Source organism: Aspergillus luchuensis, chromosome 2 (assembly GCF_016861625.1).
Source record: "Aspergillus luchuensis IFO 4308 DNA, chromosome 2, nearly complete sequence".
In the NCBI taxonomy this organism is placed as follows: domain Eukaryota; kingdom Fungi; phylum Ascomycota; class Eurotiomycetes; order Eurotiales; family Aspergillaceae; genus Aspergillus; species Aspergillus luchuensis.
In genome coordinates this window covers 1982114-2002473 of record NC_054850.1, presented here as the reverse complement: position 1 = coordinate 2002473, position 20360 = coordinate 1982114, and the positions used below count along the sequence as shown (strand labels likewise).

At 50.0% G+C, this 20360-nt stretch overlaps 4 protein-coding genes across 4 annotated transcripts; 1 reads left to right on the top strand and 3 right to left on the bottom strand.

Moving 5' to 3' along the window:
- Nucleotides 1–1568: 1568 nt before the first annotated feature.
- AKAW2_20630S (uncharacterized protein) lies at nucleotides 1569–3298 on the bottom strand (the record flags this gene model as incomplete). The annotated part of the gene is made up of 2 exons (XM_041685364.1): nucleotides 1569–3125; nucleotides 3251–3298. 2 exons carry the CDS (start codon nucleotides 3296–3298, stop codon nucleotides 1569–1571), a joined length of 1605 nt encoding a protein of 534 aa, XP_041539456.1.
- A 675-nt stretch (nucleotides 3299–3973) lies between these two features.
- On the bottom strand, nucleotides 3974–4774 carry SOL1 (6-phosphogluconolactonase; the record flags this gene model as incomplete). Its single annotated transcript, XM_041685363.1, has 1 exon — nucleotides 3974–4774. One exon carries the CDS (start codon nucleotides 4772–4774, stop codon nucleotides 3974–3976), a length of 801 nt encoding a protein of 266 aa, XP_041539455.1.
- A 3468-nt stretch (nucleotides 4775–8242) lies between these two features.
- On the bottom strand, nucleotides 8243–8584 carry AKAW2_20628S (uncharacterized protein; the record flags this gene model as incomplete). The annotated part of the gene is made up of 1 exon (XM_041685362.1): nucleotides 8243–8584. One exon carries the CDS (start codon nucleotides 8582–8584, stop codon nucleotides 8243–8245), a length of 342 nt encoding a protein of 113 aa, XP_041539454.1.
- Nucleotides 8585–17779: 9195 nt separating this feature from the next.
- On the top strand, nucleotides 17780–19229 carry AKAW2_20627A (RNA-binding protein; the record flags this gene model as incomplete). Its single annotated transcript, XM_041685361.1, has 4 exons — nucleotides 17780–17860; nucleotides 17918–18074; nucleotides 18125–18320; nucleotides 18380–19229. 4 exons carry the CDS (start codon nucleotides 17780–17782, stop codon nucleotides 19227–19229), a joined length of 1284 nt encoding a protein of 427 aa, XP_041539453.1.
- Nucleotides 19230–20360: the final 1131 nt, after the last annotated feature.

Genomic DNA, 20360 nt, shown 5'->3' with positions numbered 1-20360 from the left:
ACTGAGTCGAGAGGAATCCAATGTACAAGGGGGGAGGAGGAGGGCCAGCGCCAGGAGGTGCATTAGATCCCACAGTAGTCTGTTGGGCTCCAGCTGCGAAGGTGTGTAGCTGAAGCAATAGGCGTCGTTGACCAGAAGACAGTTACACCGCTGAGGTGGAGCCTTGTCTGCCTGCCCTAGTCAAAGTCGTTTAGTTGGACTAGGAGTGGATTATTCTTCGAGGAAGGACTGAAGGAGAGGTTACGGTTGGCTCTGGGTGAAGCTTAATCGGGTTGAGTAGGGTAGATACCACCCGAGGGTGTCACTCCAAAAAGTTCGAGATCCAGACAGGAATCCCGTTCCAGTTGTGGTGATGCTTCGGAAAGACCCAACGTCAATGACGACACCTCTCCCCACGTTGCTTAGTCACTGGCCGCGCTAAAATGGGGAGTTTGGCGGATGGCAGGATTGTATATAAACTAAACCTCAGTCAGAGAGCCAGGCATCCTATACCCCCTACTCCCTGGTTAGGGGCAGTTTACGTGTACACTCCCTGTTCTCCTTCCTACGCTTCAAAAAATCGGTAGTCATTTACCCCTCCTCGTCTCCCGGGGTGTAACCAAGAGGTGATTCATTACTATTTACCTTGACAGTATCTATACGCACGGGTGGAGCCTACATCGGAGCGCTCCATTCGAGCTCTGGAAATCCGGTCTGGAAATAGCCAGTGAAGAACCTGTTTGTTTCCTCCCCGTCTCCTTTAGTACATTGGGCTCATCATCAGACATTCGAGGGTTCCACATTTACCCAAGCGATCTGCACGGATGTGCACAACGTCCGTGGAATAACACAAGGCAGAGCTTGATGTAGCCAGCGGTCAAATTTATCATGCTTGTCGCAAGCCGAGGCCTGCACTGCTGTAGACCTTTCCGCGGTGAAACATGGCCATTGGTAGCACAGATTCACAAACAGCGCAGACCGATTCTTTGGAGGGGAAAGAACAGCTTAGACTCTCCCGGAACATGCAAGAGAACGGACACCCCGAGCATCGGACAAGGGGATCTAAACCCAGGCCATCGCACGCTCCCTCTCCTCCCTTTCTCCCTTTTAGTCACAAGCGCGCGAGAGGTCGCTGGTCGGGTGAACAGGTTTGCTCCAGCCGTCTCCCCAAAATCAAGAATTAAAGTGGGATGGTTGAGCTTCTAGAATCTCAAGAGGCTATGATAACCGGCCGTAGTATCGTTAAGCACCCCGAATGTTGTCCGGCCGCTGGCCAGAAGCCGCCTAGGAAGGGCTAGCGCAAATTTCTGGCGAATGATTTGCTCTCTCGTTGAAAACAGGACTTCTGCGAGAACCGGTTTTTGGGTCCTTGGATGACACATGCATGCCTGGCTATGCAGACGGTGCCTGCGAATCGCTCCCATGGTTCGATTCCGCTTACGCTAGTAGATCCGGCAGAAGCAGTAAACTGCATGCTATACCCCTGGGGAAGATAGGGTTTAGCATGGGGTTCGATAACGGAACAGATTGACCTAAACAGGTTCCTTCCAGTTTGACCTTCGCCCCAATTCTTCGGCGTACAGCGAAATTCACGACTTCAACGACGGCCGTCCCCACATTCCAACTGCTGGAACCTTCCGATCATGTGCCGGATTTGCAGTCAATTGCCGGGCCAGCTGACTAACCCAATCGCGTTCTGACTTTACGACGTCGCTTTCAATCTTACGGATCGTGTTCAGTTCCTCAATCATCATGCTGGCCATTTCTTCTAGCCCCTTGGCTGTCCGAAACAGCGCGGAGTCGCCTAAAGGACCCGGATCGCCATATCCAAGAATGTCCAGGCTCTGCAGTTGTCTCAGGCACAGTTCAAGCTTCATGACCAAAGCAGATGTCTCGTCCCGCCAACCATGGTTCAAGGGATCGACAAAGACCACCTGGTCCAAGTTGCGACCATGATGAAGACGAAATGTCCGTATCTCCTCAACTCTTTGAAACCAGGCTTCGAAATCCTGAACAGCCACTGTGTGCCGTCCTTCCAAGTTGTCAGAGAGATTGTAGACTTCCTCTGCTACCTGAGAAAGTATCCGTATCTGCTCTGCAAACCCTCGTTGCTCATTGCGCTCACGCGTGTTCTCAAGCCAGTGATGCAACGCATTCCCGTTGAGCTGTCTCTGGTACTCCTTCTCATCGCCCAGAGCCGCTCGATAGTCGCTTGCCACTAAATTATAATCGCTCCGTAGTCGTGCTTCAGCAGTAGTCTCCCATTCAATGTGTTGTTTGCACGAAGACAAGTGAACCAAGCTCAACTGTAAGAGTTCTGTTTGTAGCGCCGCAATCTCCGGCCAAGACGAAGGAAGCAACGAAGAATCTGTATCCACGGCGGGCGAATCTGCCGCTTGTGTTGCAGTCGCTGGCTTAGCCACCTTCTTTGGGGAGAGCGGTTGTTGGTAGGTTGAGAGCTGAGCCCGGGACCGTACAGTGGCGGAGGTAGGGAATGGCGAAGGAGGGTCAACTTTCCTCGGAGATTGAGGCCCCGAAGGTAGCCCGATTCCCTGGCTGCGATGCCGCGCATGGCCTCTAGCCACGGATGGCGTGCTCGAGCTCGAGGTGGCAGGCTGTCTGAGAGAAGCCGACCGGGCAAGTCGCGGAGGCGGAGGCATATCGGTCTTCTTCGGGGATAAAGGCCGTCCATTTTGTCTCGCGGGTGTCTCGAATTTCTTCGGCGATAAAGGTCGTCCATTCTGCCTGGAGGGTATTTCTTGTTTAATCGGCGATGACAAACTTGGAGCAACGGTAGGCCTTCTGGACGAGGTAGAGGTAGGCTTCAGAGGTGCCGAAGGCTTTAGCGGGCTCGGTCTGATCAGGTTTTGGCGACGGGTTATACCGGTATTCTCCTGAGCGGGCTGCTGGGATTGCAGGACCTTATCTGAAGGCTTGCTAGGCCGCTGGGCTACGCGGGGCTCAGACGGTGGTTGTAGACGAGAGGATCTTGTCGCACGTCCCTCATCGCGAATAGGCAGGAGGCTCTTGCTCCGCGTCACGAGGTTCTCGGTGCTGGTAGCAGCGCTGGAAGATGTGCTGGTTGCTGATGTCGAGGTCGTGGATGCTGGTTTACCCGTCGTGGTTGTGCGCACTGTAGTAGAGTTCTTTTGGATAATAACAGACGTCAGTAGTGTTGGTGGAGAGCAAAAGCATGCGAGGGATGGGTAGCTCTCATGGGCGCTAGGGGGAAGGGATGGTGGAATGGGCAACTAGCAGATGCGACACTAACTTGTTTGCGGGGCTCACGAAGCGAAAGGGAACGTGTTGGAATTGGCATGATTGCTGAAGATCAAACCATATGTGTGACATTCAACTGATTGCAATCAGATCAGTCCAAGACGGGGCTTTGCCGGGGGGAATAGATACGCTGCCCGGAAACCGTCGTTGTAAATAGACGAGGCCTGAGCTCAGCTGAGGACGGCAGGTCCGTGGTTGCCCGTCTTGCGGTGAAGTTCCGCTTTCCCCCAGGGCAAAGCTTGGCACTGCGTCAGGTGGATCGAGCCCATCTGCATGGACAGCTATCATTCATTCACTCCCTATGCATGTCTACATCGATACTCCGGGAATGGGTGGACTTTCTTTTCGCTGTTCAGTAATAGTAATAGAGAAAGATAGCTCGAATACAATTGAAAAGTCATCCTCATTCATTCAATTAAGACCTGTCTGTGATATCAGAAGGATAACGATAACACAAACTTTTGGCAAGTCTAAGAAGAACCCCTCCGATAGCTAGAAGATAAGAAGGTAATGAACAATTCATCCAGCCTTGAACGTACGTGGTCCTAAGCCGTCCCCCTTGCTCTGGTAATACAGGTGGTCGAATAATAGTAAAGCTCAGGGGACCCTTTTGAGATTAGTTGAATCCTTCCGTAGCCTCGCCATGACTCTCTCCCTCTTATCCTTCACCCCAGCCATCATATCAAAGCAATTTCGTACCAATTCCACTCATAAGTTACAGGCTTCCACGTCGGGGGAAAGTGACTCCCTCCACAGCCGCATTATCGGTGAACCAGCTCACCTTCTCGCCACCACCCTGGTTGACGAGGGCGGAGGGCAGGTCCCTCCCCTCCTCAGCGTCGAAAATCTGCTTCATGATGTCCTTCTTTCCACCGCCAGTAGCAACAAAGGCGACGTTGAGGGCGTGAGTCACCACGGGCAAAGTCAGAGTAATGCGCTTCGGGGGCGGCTTAGGAGAGTCGCTGATGGCAGCCACCCAGGAATCCTTCTCCCGCAGCAATTCGTGTCCGGGGAAGAGACTGCAAGTGTGGCCGTCGGGGCCGCATCCCAGTAGGATCAGATCAAAAACAGGCAGCTTGACGCTATCCTTGGCGGCAAAGGAGCGCATCAGCTCTTCCTGGTACAGATCCGCCAGCTCCTGCGGGTCGTCATCGTTGACGTGATTGGCGTCGATCGTGTGCACGGTCGGGGCACCCAGTTCCGAGGGGATCTTGTTCAGTAGCTCTTCCTTCAACAGGCGGTAGTTGCTGTCTTCGTGATCGAGGGGCACGGCGCGCTCATCGGCAAAGAAGATGTCCCACTTGGAGAACTGAGCGGTATCCTCGGGGGAGCCATTTCCAGGGGCCAGCAGGGCTTGCGCGAGAACTTTCGGAAGGGAGCCACCAGAGACTGCGACGCGGAATGTGCTGTGACGGCTGAGGGCCGAGTTCTGACACCGCAAGACGTAGGGCCTCAATTGCTGGGCCAAAGCGTCGTTGTTAGGGAAACTGTAGAGGTTGGGAGTAGATCCGGCCATTGTTACGGCTAGATAAGACGCGGGTGAGAGGCGGGGGTGGGGAGAGAAGTAAGATGGGAAAATTCACGAGTTGGTAGAAGAGAAGAAAGAGTAGTATTCTCGGTCGCTGATTACTTGGTAGTTGGTAGGTAGTTGGTGGTGGTGTTTTTCGGTCAACAGCTTCAGGCGGGGTGTGGCGGGGCAGCAGAGGAGACGCTGGAAAGACTCCGTACCTGCCGAAAGCGAATCACAACCCGGGCGGACTCTGGGAACACGTTCCTGCGCCATCCACCAGCCAATCCAGGAAAACCCCATCATCATTATTATTGTTTTTTCCTTTCTTTCTTACAGCATCATGATGTGGATAGCATTATTCCTTGGGAGATAGGGAAAAGAAGGGAAAGAGGGGGAGGGGGGACACCCAATCTTCGTCAGAAAGACGCTAGTGACGGTCGCTTCCCATGGATTGACGAGTCACTGGTTACAATGTCGGGTTGTCAGTTGATACTGCGGTGTGTAGGACTAGATCGTCTAGAATTGCGCGATGGTCAGTCGGGATGTAAGATCTGGCAGTCCCAGACCCTAACCATGACGTCGTTGTTGATGCCATAACCAAGGTGGATGGGAAGCTCTTTCGCAGGAACGAGTTTGGTGGATTGTGACCCGCTCGATAAGAGAAGAGTTCCTATCTCGACACTCAGTCTCGGATATTCGGCGAGGTTCTCTCTCGCTCGTCTTATGCTCTCATCCCACCTCGGAAGCTTTGAAGAGACGGGAATAACTGAATAAACACCATTGTTCGTGAATTGCGAAATTTCCCTGTTTTGATGCCTCGTCGGTTCCTGGTCGTTCAATGGAGGGGGAAAGGGAACACGGAAGAGAAACCGATGCATGTGAGATGATGTCACCGTAACGTCTCGCTGTCTGTAGTGGGAGGAACTGGGAAGCTTCAACCTACTGACTTACAACTATCCACTTACTAACTAACTAGTTAGTACAGATTGTTGTTAACTAACTCATAAAATTACCGCTGCATTGTGACTAAAGCATTACCGATGATGATTGGCAGGGTTGGACCCTCGGCGGTTGAACACCACCACTCAAGAGTTGGAAAGAAAGATGCAAAGTAGATAGGACAAGTCGTAGGCACTGACGTTTTAGTCCTCGTGCATTACCGCCAACGGGGTGCGGACCGGATGCTCACGCGCGATTACACCATCCTGCAGATGCCAAAGAAGAATCCAGCAGTAGGATGACCTCCATAAGGCAATGCTGGCACCCGGTGACTGTCCTAAACTAGCGGTATCAGTGCATCGGTGCAGGACGGAACCATCATCGCAATGGCCCTATGTTGCCCCGTAAGAGCCTGAAGAAGTTGTGGGAAAGCCCGGAAGTCAAGCAGGCCATCCTCTGAATCGCTATGGAGACGAGAAGGAAAAAGCGGCACTGTTGAGATAGAAAATAAAATACATGTGCCTGACTTCCGCAACTCCCGTAGCCATCGTGAGTATGGTATCAACCTCAAATACATACATCGTTTTCATACGGCCAATGCATGGATCCGGGGTGATAGTTTTACGCTCGGTAAAGTAAGCAGGTCTACTTCCTTTTTCTGAGGCCGTGACCCCAATCCTAGAGTACGTCCAAAATTTCATAGGCCATGACTCGTGGCTATGCCCGTTTGACAGAAAATGATGTATGGGCAAGGCATATCAGGTGACACGGACCTACCGTGCATCCTTCCCTCTGCACCAGACGACCTGTCTTTTTCCAGTCCCCGTATGCAGAATAGGAAGACTATGGGATGTGGCTACAGGTTATACTGCTGCACCTGGAGCAGCAGCCAGCATTATCCTTTTTTTCAAAGTGGGGTTGAAGAGGGGAATGAAGTACAGATGGGGTGCTGTATGGATTGCTAGGTACAGCGAAGCGTTCCGGGATGGTGGTTGGTGGTTGGTGTTACCAAAATGAACATCCGACCTAAAGTCCATAGCTGTCATCATTTCCATTCTTGGCAATTAGCCGTGATGCTGGGATGAAAAGGCATCTAGTCTGTAGTTGCAGGGCCATCGCGGATCGGCGAATTACCGGACACTACGAAGCAAGAGAGCGCGAGATCAACAAAAATAGCACAAGGATCCTACCCCGTACAGAAGCAGAAAATGCCTCAAGGATATCACGGCCCTCAGAATGCACACGCACGAAGGAAAAAGGAGTCAAGCATCTGCGATGCTCGACACCGCAGGCATGGATCCCAGGCCAACTAGCTCACTCCGTCCCCTCCCCCAATAATGCATGGCAGGTAGGGAAACGGGAGTAGGGATTCGGGTTTTCGGCTGGGTTTCCTTTTCCCCACTGTGAAGGACGAAGAAATCGACTGCAGCTAGCTCGCTAGCCACACTTACCAAGACAAGCCGGCTTTAGCTGGGTTCCCAAGCGCAACTCGAGATACGAAATGAATCAGGTATTTTTGGTCCAGCAGACAGCCTGCTGAGGGAAAAAATGGATCAGACCATCCGCTAGCCCCCGGGGTGCAGCAACGACAACGACGGCGCAGAGTGAGAGCACGGAAACGGGTTCCGTTGAAAGCCGAATGACGGGCGATCAAGGAATGTCCACTGCGCCCGGATGGATAACTCAGGATAGTGGTGCTACTGGATAGTTAGGCAGCTGGGAAAGGCCCGAGCCGGTAGAACATTCCTATGGTCCGTATATGCCTACGCCGATATTGCATCAGGAGGTATGGAACTGTCCAAATGCCTTAAACCGGACAGCATGGATCGACTGCCCGATAAAACCTGCGAGGAATGATGGACATGGCATGGCGACTGGAGGGGGGATCCTTTCAATGTCTGACAGAAGAGTCTGAAACGCCCGGGGTGGAGCCCGTAACCGCCTCGCGAGTCACGGTATGCAACACAGCCGCAGGTCTTTGCACGAGGCTGAGGTAATATTTAATATTGGCAAATGATGGGTTCATGCCTGACCTTTGTACGGAATACTTTGATGGTAATTTGACCAAAAGGAACTTTTTTTGAATGATGAATAATCGACAGGGTTCTGGTTGTCATGGAGAGATCATGATGATGATAGCTACGATCCATGGTCTACCAATCGCAGACTGCAATCGAGCAGCTGAGGCTTACCTTTTTCCGGAAACATGACCATGGTAGATTCCTGGTAGCGCCGTACTTCCGACAGCCTGGGAGACCCGTAGAATGGTATCATGGTTCACCCACTCAGCAGCGTGTTTGGGACTGACACTTGTTCAATGGAGGTTTAGTTGGGTTCAGTAGATAGTGACAGGCAGCCACTGAAAGACATGAAATAGGGCAAGAAAGAAAGGCACCAGGGCGCCAGGGTACCCCATGCTCCGCCAAGGTGAAATGGTCCACTTAATATTCTCATTCTCATTTTTCACCATTTTCATCTGCCCTCGCAAAAATTCCAATAGCCCCATATCTCGTGCGTTGGACTGACTTAGCATGACTAAGGCACAAAAGATAGTGGGAACGGAACGGTGGAGGTGGTGGAGGTGACCAGCGAGGGCGAACCGATACGCCGATTACCGGCCATTCGGGCTCTCATTTGTCGAACCACAAGTACAGCAAGGCCACGAGTGTTCCTGAGGGAAGAGGAGAATGGCAGATCGAAACCAGTACCCAACACTAACAGTCCAGGCGATCGCCCCGGACGACTCCATCCACCAGGATCAGTCATGACGACACGACCCTCGGCTTTGGGAGCGAAGCACCAACGAGAGGAGAAAAAGCCACGATGTGCGGACGAGGGGGGGTTGACGCAGCCAAACCAAGCCTCGCTGGCCTGCATGTGAGGTAGAAGGCAAGCAAGCGTAAGTAAAAGTACAGTTATGTTATAGGTTGATGATTGTCTAGTAATTAGGTCAGTCAGTCAGTCCTGTGGCAGCTGCACTTTTAACAGAGCAAGAATATAACCAGAACCCTAGCACTACATACGTAAGTAGTGGCTTGTAATCTATGCAGGATACTGGCATTGCTTGAAAAGTGACCGACAGGACAGTTGAAAGTCAAAATTTAGAATAAAATATAATATAATAAAAAGACAATGAATTAAGATCACATCATTATTGTCGACCGATCTCTAATCGATCGACTCTACTGGTCCCCGAAGAACCATAATGCGACCGGGGAGGGCAGGAAACTCAAGGCAGGAAAAGGAAACGGTCAGTCAACGCACCAGTGGATGGTATCGGTAACCGTCTGGTAACTTCCAGCATGCCCTGGTACCTCCAGACGACCCGGAACTGAAATTACGGCCAGCCTGTGAGACAAACCCGACCAGAGCAGAACAGGACAGGACAGGACAAGACAAGACAAGACAAGACCACACACAACTTTCCCCCCTCAACAGGTTCAAGTCATAAGAATCGGCCACCTCTCATGTCATGGCATGTCGTCGTTCTACACACAACCTGAGACCAGGATATTAACATCGTCATTCCATCGCAGAGGAATCCGGCCTACATACATGAAGGACTGATCCTCGCCTTCTCTCCCCCTCCATCTCTTCACGGTTGACATCCTCCAGATTCAACTCTGAAACTGGCATCCACATTCCGTGCAGCAGCAGCAGCAGCTTTCTCACAAGAACTATCGGCTGCCTTATCCCTCAATCGGTATTGATTGCTAGCCTCATTCTTATTATTAGTCTCTTGAAGCTCGACCGTCCCCCTGTCTCGGGTCGATTATATTTTTAAAAGAGAGACATTACAGAAAAAAAAAAAGTTTACTATTTTATAATTTTTTTTTCTCGTTTTCGTTTATTTATCATTTTATTATTTTTATTTTTTTTTTCTGCCCTCCCTCCAAACGCCGCCTCCTCCTTTCCCCTGTGCCTCGTCAGAAAATGATATAAAGGACTATTATTTTACCCAACTAGCTCAGGCCGGTGCAAAACAGGCGCGGAAAAAAGTGGATCGATCTGACCCTGAGCACTTCGCTTGGCGCTGGGCTCTGGTAGTATAGATACCTTCCAGTCACTACTTCCCAACCCAGCTCGATTCTCCGGTCACTCCTTTTTAACTCTTCTGCCTATTATTTCACTGTCGTCTGGAACTTATTCTTCCTCCTTCTTGTTGTTCCTTTCACACGTGGTCAATCTCTGCTGCCTACTAAGCTACCAAAGCTACCCGGGCACTGCCAGAACCATACAACGCTATCGCCGTTGTATTTCCGTGTATTCCCAAGACAATCTAATCGACTCCGCCACCCAGTTGAACGTGCCTAAATAACCACTCATCCTCCCCTCCACCCCCCCATTCTCCAAAAACCATTTTCTACCTTTTTCGGTCCCCCATTTTTGCAGAACTTCGGATATCGAAATTGCGCCCAACTTCACTGGTCACCACAAAGCTCATCTTTTTTTCTTTCGAACCCCCAACCGGAGCGGAAAGGAGAAGATGAGCTCTTCCTCGGTGCAAGTTCAACCGCAACCTTCCGGCGCCACAAAGGGGGTGACATCCCCGACTGGCTCGACCCCCGGCTCCATGAATTTCGACATTGTGCGCTGCTCTCGCTGTCAACGATCTATGAGTCTCGAAAACGAATCCTCTCCCGGCGTGGTTCGTTTCGGCATGAATTCCTACTACTGCAGTCGCTGCGCATCCATGGTCGGCTTCATCCGCTGAAGCTTTCAAATCGGACTAGCCAACCAACCCACGTTTCTCTGCGAACTCAAGGGAATGAGAGAAGGGACAACACCACTACTATTACCACAGACAAAATGACACTATTTTGTCCGCTCAACCGCTATCCCAGCTCGATGGTGGGATTCCACAACGGGCGGAGACGAGTGAAAAGACAAAGCCCGACTTTCGACGTGACAACTGCTGGTTCTACACCCTTTCTTCGCCTCGCCGTTTACTCAACCCAACAATGCATTACTCGGGACCAATGTTACTGTGCTGGCACAGGTTGTTGATTCTTTGTTGTGTCTGATTGAGTGAGGGTTTGCGCATGTTGATCCTGTACTCCTGCGTCACCCGTTTACCCCATATGGATACTAGCTATTGAATCTGGTTGTGTTCCTCGGTGCCCTGCCGATTATTTCGCAAATTGGCGCGATTCATGTGCCGTCGCAAATCAAACATACAACCGCGACTGCAGTTACCGAACCTCCTTCCCCCTCCACCCCGCAACGCGCCCTACATTACGCGAATATTAAATTCAGCATGTGGAATTGGAATTTGTATTGGCGCGGGGCCGCGTGGCGGTGTCACCGACCAGGCAGGGGGGAGGGGCGAGGGGCGAGGGCTGATGATGATGATCATCTCGTTGAGCAGAGTCCCACTCTCCATGCGAACAGCGCTCCGCTCAATGATGATCGTCCAATTCCTTCCATCCCCGCCACTCGCACCATACCGCACCGAGGAATTTTTCTTTGCCGTTGGAAATTGGAGATATTATTACTGTTTTTGTGAATTGATTTGAAAGAATTGCTTGCCTGCTACCTTAGCCTAGCCTACTATGATACCCTGTACTTGCTTTATCTTGATTTGTTACTTGGAAAGGGGGGGTTATTTGTTTACCACTTTGGATTCTATTGTGTGAAAGACGACACAAATGATCTACATACACCATGCCTCTGTCACTCTCACCTCTCAACTCTTCCAATCTCTGCAATACCAATACACACATATAGTCATATTAGCGAAATCTACCACACTACCTACCTACCTAAAACAGTAGTAAGCTACATTACCAAACAAAAAGAAACAAGCAATGCAATCGAGCTCTGCAGAACACTTCAAACTCAAACTCAAATCACTTAATCTCACATCCCCATCATCCCATCTATCTCAAATCAAACCCCTACCTACCTACCTACATACATATTATAACCACTCACCAACTAAGTAAAATCTGAAAAACCGAAAACCCCTCACCCGAAACCCATCCGGCATGCAAGAATGACAGATCCTTAAAGCACAATGATGCAATCAAATCCCCAGATTTCAGTTCCAATTCCCGATTTCAATTTCCCCTTCCCCCCTTCATCATCCTGTGACAAACATACATACATAACATAATCCATGCGCCGTGCCAATCGTAATGTAAATCCCGAGAGCCTAAACGCTAATCCTCCCCCGGAAGAACGAGATAGGGAGAGAGAGACGGGCGGCGGATAGGGAGGGAGGGGATCAGATCATCGGCTGGGATACTACTTACTTACTTACTGTGGAGTGTAGTAGATACGAACATGTTACTTATTCGTTATTACTGTACTTACTTACTTATTTACTTACTTACTTACTTACTTACTGAAGGAGGAAAAAGGAAGGAATGGACAGATTGGGTGTAAGTGTACTGTGCTGTGCTGGTGGTAGTGGTGCTCAAGCCACGCGCGTTATGGTCCGGGGGCTGATAGATAGTACTTACTACTAGATAGTAGATAGATACAGTAGGGATGGGCTGGGACGCGGGATGATCCCGCTTGTTCGGAATGTGGTTGGTTTGGTGGTTTGTTTTGTTTCAGGTATTGCTAGTTATCTGTCCTATCTATGTTAAAAGTATTTTTGCTATCTGAGTGGTTTTGGTAGTATTACTTTCTTTGGGTTTTGGAGATTTGATTTGAAGGGGTAGGTAAGTAGGTAAGTCGTTACTGTGATTAGAGGATAGCCATAGTCCTGTTCTCTCAATTTCCCTCTTCTAAATCTTTTTTACCCTCTTTCTCTCTGCTACGTGCTCCTTCCTGCCCCTGCTGCTGCTATTATTACTGGTAATTCTGGTCCTAAACGCTGGGCAAAAGAACTAAGAGCACCGGTCCTCAAGCTAGCTCTGACTAGCGTTAAGCGGAGTCCAAAATGTGAGTTCTGAGCGTACTCCGTGTTGGGTTAGTAGCATGTAGATACTGAATCCCTACTAACTGCAATTGTCAGTAGGTGGTAGGTTTTAGTTGGTTGGATTGGTGTCTACCCCGTAGTTCGTGTAATGTCTAAACCCCGTAATTCCTGCGATTTTTTCTCCGTATTTTGGCGCCAAGGAGGGGGGGGGGAAAGCTGAACCCCCCCTCTTTCGTCTTCTCTCCTCCATTCCTTTTTGTTTCTTCCCCCCGACTTTTGAGCGTGACGACAACCACAAGCAAACAACGACGGTAAAGTCCGTATACTAAGGTATTACATGGGGGGTCCGTCTCACGGACCTTTTACCCCTCCATTGTTTCCTTTCCCTTTGCCCACCCACCCCTCTTCCTCCTCTTCCCCCTTACAGCGATGGGACATTAGCCTGGTTGCCTGTAACACGGACACGTAAGTGTGAGCAAAGTACTCCGTAAGTACTTTGGCGTTGCCCCGCATAAGAGACGCCGTGATCGGATCGATGGCAGGTGTCTTGTCACGCTTGTGTTGTATCAGAAGTTCAGAGCCCGATTCGAACCCCGAGCGAGTCAGGGACAGCAAGTCAGCCGTCTGTAACAACGGAGATCACTCACATTAAACTAGCTTTTGCTTTTGCAGACTAAGATAGTTAGTTAGCAAAAGAGAGGAAATTCACGCTGGATTACCTAATGGAGGTTGTGACGGGCGGCCCTTCAAGCCACACCCGAAAGATTGCTTGACCGACCCCTTTTGTGGTGTCGGCAATGGTGGGTGTCGCTGATCAGTGGGTCGTGGCTCATTTCAGTCGTGGGTTTGGCCTCGTTTCATCGTCTCGTCTACTTTGCTCGGGGTCCACCGTGCTATGGTGCTAGTATCGGGGTTAGCACTGAGCGAGCGATGGGAAGAAAACACCTGAAGGGCAGAAGGGGGCTATGAGGGGACAGGAGAAAGCCTCAGGATTGGCTGACTGCATTTGGTGGCTGTGCGCTGGAGAGCTCAGATAATCAACTAGATGGTGTCACCCAGTGTGAAAGCATCATGTGCGGGCATATGTGCGTGGTACTGTATAAAACCTCAAGTATTGCAGAACGGTCTGCCCGATGTCATGGTCGGCAGACGATTTATCCCATGGTCACCGTGTCAGCGGAAATGTCAGATAATCCCCGAGTGAGCCTCGATAGGTGACAGGAATGGCATTGCCAATTGCGATCCAGTCGGTGGCCGCTATGTCCTATTGCATGTGACAGGTAGAGCTCGTTCCTCAGAGCTCCGTTCCATGGTAGTTGTCTGAATCTAGTGAGTTGTTGTCCTGAGGAATCGAGGGCGATCGACCAGATCTCCCAATTCGGCCAGTTCTCAGTCAGGAAGGTTAAGTCATGACTTCGAGATTCAGTATCACAGCAACGTTACGATCCAAAGAAACCAAGCAATAATCTTAGGTCTTCGCTCCACAGCAGAACAGCGATTACGCCCCGTAGCTGCGATCACAAGAGATCCCATCTTCACATCATCGGGGGCCCACGCAGACATGGAATAGGGCGTAGTGTTCAATAGTCCGCAGACTACTGTGCTGCTCATGTATGTAATCGGTAGGCCCGACCAGGCACGGAGGGACAGGACATTTTAATCTTCTCGTACGGCAGTGACACGATCAAAGCTTAGTCGTCCACGCGACCGAGACAGGTAAGTAAGTAATCCACCAGGAACATCCAGCGTCTTCCCTGATCGGGAATATGAAGATTTAAGATGGTCCCATCTCAAGTGGAGAGAGAGATCTTGAGCCAGCCACGACGGATAGCATCTTCTAGTCTAGCTTGAAGTTTTTTTTGGGTCCCCGGGATCCCGATGGGTCATGAATTCCTCGATACCTTCTAGATTGTTCGCCTCGTTGGGTATGGAGTCATTAACGAGTACTTGCTAGTGGGAGATCCTACCAGAGCCGCGGGCCCGTGGGCGGAGGGCGAGGGCGAGGGCGAGGGCATGCCTAATCACCAACTAAAGTCTACTATGTTGTATGGGTCGATCGTCCGACTATCGATTTTTAGCGGAGTTTCTGGGGGAAGGTAAGCTAGATAGTCTGTGATCTGCCGCCATGATCGTGACTCAGCCAGGCTTAATCAAATGGACAAACACACACTCAAATCATTCACACTCATAGGCGAGATCTAAGGCGACTGAAGCAGACAACCCAGTTCTACTTGATTCGGAAGAGTCAAGGTCCCGGCGCGGACAGATTTGCAGCGGCTTATCTCGGCAGTTTAATCAGTGCCTGGCGTTTTGGAGTGGCTTCCCTGATAACTCTCTCTCCCTCTCTCTGTTCTACATTTCTTTTTTTTTCCAGCTGTAGGTTCCCGTAAATGGGATCCGATGACATCCTCATCCACTTTCAGCCCTCCCATCCTATTGCTCCTAGTCTCACCTCACCAAACCACATTGGTCGCAGCGGTTACCGGAGCCTGACGCCTGCTGCCCGGGCGTTGGTTGGTGTCTCCCGTCCAACGCTTCCCGGTGACTGACCAGACTTTCTAACAATATACGGCCAGCTGCCGTGTGACATTCTTTTGGATGTATCGCTCAGCGCCGGCGGTGACTGGAGTGGCAAGGCTTCGATGCATGGAGTGGACAGGTACTCCCGGGCGGCAAGACCACCGGACCTACTTAGGCGATGACTGCGACTGTTGTTGGAAATGGATACCTCATATGCAGGTGGCTTCAGGGATCTTCCCGGCCGAATCTGGGTGGTCCCAGAACCGAATCAAGGGGCAAGACTGGATCCGACTGGGGAGACGCAAGTTGTTCAATAGGCTGCTTGTGAAGCTCGCTTGCTTGGGAAGTTACTCTGGCTGGTCTGCTGTTGCTGCATTTCATTTTGTTTTGATCTCTGCTGCGATGCATTCCTGGATGACTATTTGTGGAGACATGGGCTGAGACCGAGACAATTAACCCGAACTTACTAGTGCAGCAATGAGAGGCCTGATGAGAGAGGAGGGAAAAGAGTTGGGGAAAGGTCAGAGTCCGGGTGAAAGATGCTGCAGTCTTTGACCTTTCATGATCAGACAAATGAGACAAGTCCGACTGTGTAACTCCACATCCCCATTTCAGGGCTGAGGTTATTCTATTTTTGCTTGCAGTGCTGCTTACTTAGTATGATGAAGGTGACCCAAGGGATGCGAAGGGAACAGCAGAATCAAAAAAGAAACATCTGTTTCCGTATCGCATCAGCTGTCTGCTAACATAATATTGGATCTCTACTTATTTTGGTTGGCTGCCCTTCTTTGAGGGGAAATATTGCTGGCCACCACAGGGCTGACCGAAGGTGAGGATGAGAATGAGGATGATATTAACGGAAAAGCACAATGCCATTTGCCTTTCAGGGCGATGCAGGGCGGATGGTCCACCATCAACTCTGTTTTTGTTTTTTTATTTCCCCGTCAGCAGCAATTCTTGGTATAGTTCTAATTAATCTATTTGTTTTATTTTTATTCGAGACCAATTCTTTTTTACTTGATTGACTGGACAGGACAGAGACCTTATTGTTGTTGTGGCTGCCCTGAGATCTGGCGGTGTAACCCTGTCCGCCAAGCGTGACGTACTCGAGTGTATTGGAATGAAGGCGGCGGATGAAGAGGAAAAGGTGTGATGAGTGATGAGTGATGAGTCCGTGGAGGTTATTTTGGCGTTGGTGTTGAAGAGTGCCATTGAAGGAAAGGGCTGGATCCATGTTGTTGGGTTGAATTCTTGTTGTTGGCGACTGTGTCCATTCTCATCGTCATTTACTTTCCGATCTTTACCAATCAATCATTGCAGCTTTGACTCGAGGATATACTTCGAGTTGTCTCTCTCACAGCTTCTCTAGTCTCTAACAGTACTTTCTTCCTGGTGCTACATGAGCAGTACCGGCCGCTAGTTAGTTCAATCTCACGCAGCACACTATGTGAAGAAATCATTAACTTTCCTGCTACAAATAGAAATCTCTCAATTAATTCATCTTCAACTTACTGGCTCTGATTGACAGAACTGGCTGACTGAATGACTGGTTTTTAGTTTATGCCCAGCAAGTCAGTCAGCCATCATACAGCAACTAATCAATTAAATCAACTAACTATATTTACTTTTTCTTTTCTTTTTTTCAGTTCATTTCATTTCTTTTCTCCCCCATCTCCTCATTCAATCATTCTTTTACTCATCCACTAACTACTTGGTTACTTCTTTCTTTTTTTTCCCTCTCATCTGGTTTTTTTGACTCCATCACTTTATTCGGCCACTCAAGCTCAATAGTGAGTCTCCATCTTTTCTTATCCATCACTGTTGATCATGCATGACATATCATCATCAGCCTGCTTGGGCCCCCGTCCTCTTTCGATCCCTCGACTGCAATCACTACCACCACTACCACCACCTTCTCCTCCCAACTGCCTCTGCCAGTGCTCCCAAGTTGACCCATCCCAGTCTCCTCCAGGCATCAGGCCCGGAATTCCCTCGCAAGCTCTCCAGCACCAACTGCGCCCCCTTTTAATTCGTCAGCGGATGCATCGGTGGCTTCCGTCTATTTTCCTTCTGCTTCCTGGCCTCGTTCCACTAATCTTATCCTCACGGGTCCTACTGTCCTCTCCGTTTCCACTCCCTCGGACATTCTTACTGTCTTTGCTAGTCTTATTCTGGCCCTCCTTACTCTACCTGCTGCTGCTGCTTCAGCACTGGCCTCAACACTTTTCGCCTTCGGTGGGCCGCTTTCGATGTAGGAGGTCGATCAACCCTCGGGCGCTTGTCCTCCAATCTTGACATAAAACCCACGAAGCACAGGTCCTCGATCTCTTACATTTTTTTCCTGTGGATCGGTTTCTTTTCTTCAAACCGTACCTGATTGTTCTGAATAGCGACCGGGGTCTGCAAAGGACGAACCAGTAAGCATAATCCCCTTGGGCATCATTGGTCATACTACCCAGGTGTGAGACCGTCAGACCAAACCCCGATACTTATATTCTAGCGTCTAGGTCACTACCCCCCCCTGCTAACCGTGTCCATCCTGCGCATTGAAGCTTAAAATCGTCGGAAATAGTTCTTTTGTCAGAAGATCACAGGCTTTAAGCTCACGGGGTCCACCTACTCTTCATCCATTCTCCGAACATTCAGGGGATCTGACATATCGATCCCTACTATACCACACTATCATGCCTTTCCCTCCACGCGAGAAGGGCCGGATGGCAAAATCCGGAAGGTCAGAAGAGGAATTCGTTCTATTTCTTCAGGGAGTATGTCTCGCACGTGGTACATCCTATACACGCGACCTTGTCTAACCCTGAGTGCAGATACCGGCACACTGTCGCTGGCAAGAGCTCAAGGACCTAGTCCGCCAGACAGCCTTACATATCCGTCAAGCTGTGGTCTACGATGACCAGCATGGATTTCCAACCGGTCTTGGCCAGATCATTGTGAAGAACGAAGACGAAGCATGGCGGACCTACCGTGCGTAATGGAACCCAAATAGTTGAAACTAGCTGACAGTATGTTTTTAGATAGGCTATCTACGAACGGCTGGGAAGGCCAGAGTCTGGTTGTCACATTAGCACGAACCAGCTCGCCTACACGACCAATTGCCGGGCCTACGAAGAGTCCAACCTGCGTGATCCCACCCAACTATGTACCAGGCTACTCGACTCCGCCACGATCGACACAAAACATGGCAGTGCCTCCGTCTCCCATTTCACCCGAGTAAGTACAGGAAGTGCATTCCCTTCCTCAGGCTCAGGCGAAGAACTGACAACTCATAGACCCATCCTATCCGGCAGTCCAAACTGCCCGACATATCCAGCTACTGATTACGGCCCCATGGTCCATCCCCTACCAATGCCGCAGCAGCCTTTCATGCCTTTCCCTACAGATCCAGTCACACAACAGCCCATAACAGGCATCCCACCGTCGCCCGCTCCTCTCCGCCACTCCTTCGGCGACGCCTTTGCTGTTCCCTTTCTCCCCACATATCCTTTTACTACCACGCCACCGTTCCCTGACGCCCCAGCACATGGCGGCTTTAGTCTACCCGGACGCCGGGCCCACATGTCCGGCAAAGCTTCCTACGGCTACAATCCGGCGTTCGCGCCGCAGATCTACCACACCGGGGGCCCAGGCCCCCGTTCTTCCCCACGACGAACTATATTCGTGCAGAACCTCAGTCCCACCACCACCGACAAGCTCCTTCGTGCCTTCATCGAAGAAAGCGGCGCCACAGTGGAGCAATCTGAGGTATCCACGGACCCTGACACCGGGCGCTGCAAAGGCTTCGCGCGGATAACCCTGCGCACAGCGGATGAAGCCAAGCGTGTTGTAGCGCAGTACAACGGAATCAACTTCATGGACGCGAAAATCCGCGTCAAGATTGACCGGAGTCTTCATGTCGCGTACAGCCTGACCCGCGAGAGACACACCGGTTCGGTTCCATTAGCTAACACGAACGGTCCGGTCGCAAAGAACCAAGGACCATACGGTCCTGGCAACAACAACAGCCCGAGGTCATCGTCGCTGTCTTCGTCGACTTCAGCGTCGTCCAAATCGGGCGAGCACTGCGGGCCTCTGGTTGTTAATGGGTCGAATACTGGAACTAAAGCAGCAGTGGCTACTTAGCCGCATGCTATTCCTTCCAACATTAGTTGTGAACAAAGAACGCATTAACTGGCTAGCCAAGCCTATAGTTGTTATCGATATACAGATATATTATTATCATCAATATTTACTGCAAAGGGGTAAGGCCGGGATAGAACGGGGGATCAAGGGGTTGGGTTCACTACTATGTTTGAATGTGCTCTGGTATTGGATGTGATCATAGTTTTATATGTGCATGATCTTATTTCTTATTTCCTCTACTTATATGTGCGAGGTGTGAGGGTTTTCCAATGACTTTTCCAGAGTGAAATTGACGGCGTCGAGGGGGGCGTTTAACGGGGTTTACTGAACACAAACACTCAATACATACATTATATAGATAGAATGAATTAGTTACTTATATTGAAATCAAAGTCAAACCCAATATTTGGAATGGAAAAAGGCATGATGCATTCAATCAATTTCATCATTTCACTCATGAGTCATCCATCTCATCTCATCTCATCTCATCTATCTGACTGACTGACAGACATAGTCAAGTCAGCCTTGAATAACATGGTCAATCAATCAATCAATCAATCAAAAACAAATCAACATCTCCAAGTAAAATACATCCCCATCTCCGTCGATCAACCAATCAACTCTCCCTATATGCTTTCTTTTTCCATCTTTTTTCTCATATCTCAGTTAGTTCCATCAATGATATCATGCTCTCATAACAATCAATAATACATACAGTAATGGTAGTCAGTGGGTCAGGTTAGTAGGTTAGTTATCATGAGAAAGGGGGGAAAAAAACAACAAAACGCCAGAAATTGTTCAAAAAAATGACAAAAAGGGAAAAGAGAAGAAAAGTGTAAAATACAAGTACAAAAGGGGGTAAGTACGAGACGTCTCAATTAGGTCATCGTTAGATCCGGCGCGTACGTGAGAAAGTGAAAAGGGTAATATAAGTAGCGTAGTAGGTTCAGGTAGGGGAGACGGAAAGACGGACGGCCGGACGGGACGGATACATTAGTCCCAATTCGGAATATTGTTTTGGGTCTGGGTCTGGGTCCGGGTCCGTGTGGTGGTAAAGTAGTAGGTGGCGAATTCGGTGGGTTAGATGGTAGGTGGTAGGTAGGCAGGTAGGGTTGGTTTTCGTGGCTAGCT